This window comes from Tupaia chinensis, unplaced genomic scaffold (genome assembly GCF_000334495.1).
Source record: "Tupaia chinensis unplaced genomic scaffold, TupChi_1.0 Scaffold148012_1, whole genome shotgun sequence".
Taxonomy (NCBI): Eukaryota; Metazoa; Chordata; class Mammalia; order Scandentia; family Tupaiidae; genus Tupaia; species Tupaia belangeri.
Window position 1 is genome coordinate 2,071,643 of NW_006207862.1, and position 6,571 is coordinate 2,078,213.

The following is a 6,571-nucleotide window of genomic DNA, read 5'->3' on the forward strand; positions in this document are numbered from 1 at the left end:
ACCCCCAAGCCACCAGCTAGTCTGGAAAAAAAAAAAAAAAAAATTATTTAATTTTATTTATTACCGTTATCATTTTTTAAAATTTGCTACAGGGCATATGTGCTCACCAGAGAGAGAGAAAACAAGCCACCCAGTCTGGGATTTGAACTGAAGTGCAGTACCTCAAACACTATACCATCTGCTGGCCCCCTGGCCTGAAAATTTTAAAAAATTAATCTTTTAAATGTTCTTTTTAAAATTTGTGGATAATTTTTGGGGCCATTGTAGCTCTAAAGGAAATACAGTTTTTTTTTTTTTTTGAAAGAATTTTTTTTTCAATTTTTATTTACTTATTTATTTTAATTTGACCAGAAAGAGACAGAGAGAGAGAGAGAGAAAGTGAGAAAGCAAGCCACCAGGTCTGGGACTTGAACTGTAATCGGCCATGTGGGAGTGTCCAGCACCTTAACCACCACACCACCTGCTGGTCCCAAGGAAATACAGTTTTAATTGTTACTGTAGAAGGGTAGTTTTTTTAAAAAAATAATTGTTTGTTTAATTTTATTTATTTATTTATTCATTCATTTATTTTAATTTTACCAGAGAGAAGCAGAAAAGGGAAAAAGGGAAGCCACCAGGTCCGGGACTCAAACCACGGTCAGCCATGTCAGAGTGTCCAGCATCTTAACTACCACGCCACCTGCTGGTCCCCAAAAGGGTAGTTTTGACTTTTATTAAGAAGCAACAGTGGGGGACCAGCAGATAGATGGTGTAATGGTTATATTTCTGGACTCCTACATAGTCTACCACAGTTAGAGTCCTGGACCTGGCGGCTTAAACTCATGCTGGGTGTATGTGCGTGTGTGCCCAAGATCCCAAGCAGAGAATGGAGGAGAAGGGATCGAGGTGTGGCTGGCCCCCCTGGGGGGGATTTTTCTCTTTCTCTCTGTCTCCAGCGAGCACAAACACCCTATAGCAAAAATCTATAAAAAAAAAAAAAATAGTTAAGGGAGCCAGATCCCACATAGCATACTGTGGAATGAATCTTGGCCCCGGTAGCTTGAGAAACATGCCAGACACGCATGCATATGTGCCCAAAATCCTAACTGGGAAGAAGAGTGGAGGAATAGGATTACAGCATGACCATGCCCCTGGGGAGTGCTCTCCCTAGCAAGTGCATGCATCCTCTGGCAATTAAAAAAAAAAAATTATTCTCTCACGAATATTACTACTCTGTCATTCATTCTCTGCTGAAATAGTTGTTTGATCTAACATTGCCCCAACCAGCTTTGGAGACACTGACTTCACCCTCAATTCCTAAGAAGAAAGGGGGGGGGGAATCTCTCACCAGTTTCAGAAAATCTGTGCTGTTATACAAGGAAATTTGTTCTGGAAAATAATTCTGCTTTTTTGGAGAGAGAAGGAAAGGCATAACGAGTTCCCCCAAGTGGGGTCCACACCCATGGTAGACACTCTATAAATGCCTAAACTGGACATTTAGTTGAACCCAGCATCCTAATGACACAAACTTGCTTCAAGTTTGCTCTAGTACTATGCTTTCTCCTGCAGCAAAAGAAACCAGTGTGGAGTCAAATCAATAAAAGTTGGAGATAGGAATTTTAAAGAGGTGGTTAAGATACAATGAGGATATTAGGGTGGGCCCCAATCTAATTTGACTGGTATCCTTAAAGAAGAGGAAATTTGGACTCAAAAAAGAAAACCAGATTAGTCTGTCTACAGAGAAAAGACCATTGAGACACAGCGAGAAGGTGGTCATCTGCATGTCACGCAGAGCCCTGTGCAGAAACTGGTCCTGCCCACACCTTGACCTTGAGCTTGTAGCCTCTAGAACTATCTGTTGTGTAAGCTGTAGTACTTTGTGAGGGCAGCCCTAGTGACTGATACACTTGCTATAATGTTGAGGCTGATAGGCGAATCTATCTGCTTTTTTCTGAGGCAGATGTTAGAATTGTAAAAATATGAAAGTGTCACTCTTACTTTCTGGGGGAAAAGCAGTTGGGTCTCTTTTTTTTTAGATTTTTGCCATAGAGTACATGTGTTCACTGAAGACAGACAGAGGGAAAGTGAGAAACCACCTCCTGGGGACCATGGCCACGCCACAGGCTCTTCTCTTCCAGTCTCCTTTTGGGTTTTTTGTGCATACATGCACACATACCCGATGTGATTTTCAAGTTACTGGGTCTGGGACTTGAACCATGGTCAGACATGGGGGTCCAATATCTAAACCACCATGCTACCTGCTAGCCCAATACAGTTGTTTTTCATTAAATATATTATTTTAATACATTATGGGTATAATTGTTCGATACATTTTTATTTTGAAATAATTAAATTTGGGGCTGGCAGGTGGCATGGTGGTTTATAGGCGCTGGACGCCCACATGGCCAACTGCAGTTCGCGTCCTGGACTTGGCAGCTTGTTTTCTCACTCTCTCTTCTCTCTCTGTCTCTCTGGTCAAATAAATAAAGTGAAACAAAATCTAAAAAGAAAATTTTTTTTTTCAGAAAAGATTTTTTGCCATAAGACGTGTGTGTTTACCAGAGAGATGGAGAGAGACAGTGAGGGGGAAAGAGAGAACCCTCCCGAGGAGGGATGGCCACACCACATTTCATACTTCCCCTGGGATTTTGGGCATGCACACACACACACACACGCTCAGTGTGAGTTCCAAGCAACCAGGTACAGGACTCGAACTGCGATCAGTCATGTCCAGCACCTTAACCACTACACCACCCGCTGGCCCCTACTAAATATATATACATATACCTACCTAATATATGTATGTATATTTTTAGAGAGAGTTTTTGCTATAGGGCATGTGTGCTCGCCAGAGAAAAAGTGAGTAATCAGTCCCCCAGGAGATGCCCATGCCACAATTCCTTCTCCGTTCTTTGGGATTCTGGGCATGAATGCACACCCACGCACCCGGCATGAGCTTCAAGCCTCCAGGTCCAGGACTTGAACCACAGTCAACCATGTGGGAGTCCGGCAACATAATCACTACACCATCTGCTGGTCTCCTAAGTATTTTTTTAAAGTCTTAGTTTTATTTTCAGTTACAGTACATTTGTGTGTGTGTGTGTGTGACATAACAAAAGTTCTTGAGGGCCCTCAATTTTTTAGCATAAGTGGGTCCTAAGACCAGAAAGTTTGAGAACTACATACTGTGTACGATCCTTCAAGGGGAGTCATGGGATACATGCTCTGTAGTGAGCCTTTCTCACCCAGCAGTACATTGTGGGTAGCACTGATCGGCAACAGATGCAGATTGTCTACATCGTTTTTTTTTAATGTCTGCACAATAGTCCACTGCAGGTTTGTTTGGTATGTTGTATAATGTCACTAGTTTCTGACTAAAGGACACTGGGAGTTGGTTTCTAGGTTTGATAGTTCTGAACAACTTTTGGATTGAACATCTTTGTGAGTTTACCTTTTTATGCTTATGGGGTCATCCAGAAATGAGATGAAATGGCTTTCAAGATGTAAATTTAGGTTTCTTACTAGGAAACGAAGGTTCTCCATTTGGCATTACTATAATAGTTAAATGCATAAAATATCTGTACCATTTAACAGATACACCCTATAGCACCTCATGTTCGGGGCCGTTTGTTTGACAAGGTTGCGCTGTCGGTGATTTTCTCAAAAATTAGGAAAACATTTTCTTCTTTAAAACTGAAATTATTGGCTGTTTTCTACAGCTCATACTCATTATCTGGAATTTTGAATTTTCCCTTCTAAATAGCTTTATTATGGCTAAACTGAGTCCGAGTCTGATATTGTTGCAGCTTGAGGGTGCCCCAGAAGGCAAGTCCCCTTGGAGGGGTGTGGGAAACGTCTGACCTTCAGAGGTCTGGAGGCAGCTATTGTCTTAGTTGATGGGCTTCTTGCCAATTGCTTTCCAAACTGTTGGGCAACTTTGATCACTCAAGACCAGGAGCTTCCTAAGGGCATTGGAACGGGATAGCTGTGGTACTTAGAGCTATCTCCTTAGTACCTTAGAGATTCAAAAAGACTAGGGTAGTAATGATGGGGAAAGATGGCAAATTTTGATAAATCTTCAGAACTGTGGGATATCTCAGCCTTCTTTTCCCAGACCGGAGAGAAGAACTGACACCTACCCCCCCCCTCCTTTGTTCAAGATACAGCACATGTACAAGTGACAGAGAAAGCCCCCAATGGGGCCTGGTGACACTGCAGTCCTTCCTCCAATTCTGCATCCCTTCAGGATCCTGGGCACATTGGTGTGTACCCTCCATAGGGCCCTGGATTTGAACCCCAGTTGGTCATGTGGGATCTGGCTTCCTGTGCATAATGCTTAACCACTGTACTGCAGAGCCAGTCCTCCTCTGACTTTTTTTTTTTTTTAAGTTTTTGCTATAGGGAGTGTGTGCTCACCAGAGACAGGGAAAGTGAGAAATCACCCCCTCAGTGGGGGATGGCCACACTGCAGTCCCTTCTGCATTCTCCTGTGAGGATTTTGAGCCTGCACACACGTGGGACTGGCATGATTTTCAAGTTTCAGGGTCTTGAGACTCAAACCATCCAATCAGCCATGTGGGATCCAGCTACCTTAACCTCCATGCCACCTGCTGGCCCCCAGAATGGACACCCACTATACCCGTGCACGTAGTATGTAATTCCACTCTAGTTTCATAGGCATCTTATGAAAGAGGTGGATTTATCATTAGTTTATACACAGGAAGTAGATAACTTGCAGAAACCTGTCTAGTAAATGGAACTCCAGCCCCCAGCCTACGTGGCCACAAAGGGTGCTCTTCTGTTATGGGGCACCCCCATACAACCCAGGAAACCACTTTATTTACTGCGAGATGACGTCAATGGCCAGGGCTGCCTCACAGCACCACCTCTAAGTCCAGATGCAAGGGAAACCAGCACACTTGGAATGGGAAGCTATTGTTTTGTTTCCTAAGGGGACCCCGGCCCAAGTCACACTGAGTTCCCAGGCAGGTCAGACTCAGGGTGACTATGAACCTTGTAACCTATGTTTTTTCCAACCCATTAAGAGTCTGCATTTTATTACCTTTGATTTTTTTTTTCCTTTTCAAAATTACAGCAGCCAAGCCTTTCTTATAAAAACACAATCCAGGGCTTGGGTCCCAAAAGTTCAATATGCTTTGTCCTGTCAGATTATCTGTTTCCTCTTCAATTTACTTGTAAACCTCACCCGTTTCTACTGTGCTCCTGGGACTGTGCCCAGCCTCTAGCCTTCCCAGCTGATATGTCAACACATTCTACAGGCAATGACCAACAAGGGTCACAGTTTTAACAAAAACCGAAATGCCTCCAACCAACCCAGCCTCCTCCCTCTTCCTCTTTCGCAGTGACATTAAAATCAACTTGAAGTCAAAACCGGGAGCAAACGTGCCTTTTTGAAATGTGCAGCCTCATGGCAGATGAAATGGTCAGACGTCTGCCTAATGTTAGAGTTGTCCCAGAAAGAACAAAAGGGGGTGACAGCCCCTAAACAGCTGCTTGGGCAGGAGGACATCTGCCTCAGCTTCACCAGCCATTCGGTGCTCAGGCCTTTCCTTGAAAAGAGCGGTGAGGCTGGGGAGCAATAGTTCCGAGGCAGCCAGTTGTTACATGGCTTTTGTCTTAAGGAAGCCACCCATTACGGTAGGGCCATAACTCTCGAGAAGCCGGCTGTCAGGCTGTGGTGCAGACCCCTCTGGGTGGGAGGCACCGGGAGAAAAAGACTGACCAAATTTCCTCTTAGACACCTGAACCCGACTGGCTTCCTAGCTTCAGTTTTGGGTCTTCTCCCCAATCCCATCTTCCCTGGGGAGACCTCGGGGCTCTTCTTGCTCTCCCCCCTTGGAGAGACAGCAGGGACATCTCAGGATTCTGATTCCCTGCTCTGCAACTCCCTGAGTGCTGGGCTGGGCTGGGCTGGGCTCCGCTGCGGCTGGCTGGCTTTTGGCGCTCTGATCCAGCGCTTCGCTTTGAAATCTACCCCCTCCTTTTTTTTTTTTTTTTAAACCAGGTATGATGATGTCAAACGTGATGCTGATGCTACAGTTACAGACACAGCCCCTGCTGGCGCAGCCTCTCTGATTTTCTCTCCCTCTCCGCGTCCAGCGCTGGGCTTTTTCAGGCAAGTGCATCTCCTAACCAGGTCACATTTCAGCGGCGACCCACTATCCGTCAGTCACTGGAGTCAGACCGCAGGAGGAGGGCTGAGGAAGACGGCAGCGTTTGCTCGCCAACTGCGGGGTGGGAGGAAGGACGTTCAAATACTGCAGAAGTCGAGACCCCCCAGATCGAACCCGGACCACGATGCGCACCCCGGGCTGCGGGCGGCTGGCGCTGCCGCTGCTGCTCCTCGCCACGGCCGCCCTGGCCGAAGGCGACGCCAAAGGGCTCAAGGAGGGCGAGACCCCCGGCAATTTCATGGAGGACGAGCAATGGCTGTCGTCCATCTCGCAGTACAGCGGCAAGATCAAGCACTGGAACCGCTTCCGAGACGTGAGTCCGCGGGGCCGCGAGGGCCGCTGACCCGGGGCGCGCGCGTCTGGGGAGGGAGCTTGGAGCAGAGACCCCCGCTCCGCGC

The 6,571-nt window shown here is 46.1% G+C and overlaps 1 protein-coding gene across 1 annotated transcript in view; it reads left to right on the plus strand.

Moving 5' to 3' along the window:
* Nucleotides 1-5,546: 5,546 nt before the first annotated feature.
* The window catches only part of SPOCK2 (SPARC (osteonectin), cwcv and kazal like domains proteoglycan 2), a 30,579-nt gene continuing 29,554 nt past the window's right edge, over nt 5,547-6,571 (plus strand). The window contains exons 1-2 of the mRNA XM_006170095.3: nt 5,547-5,637; nt 6,005-6,486. Coding sequence (XP_006170157.1) covers nt 6,298-6,486 — 189 coding nt within the window. The 5' untranslated portion in view covers nt 5,547-5,637; nt 6,005-6,297. The remainder of the gene's footprint in view (nt 5,638-6,004; nt 6,487-6,571) is intronic.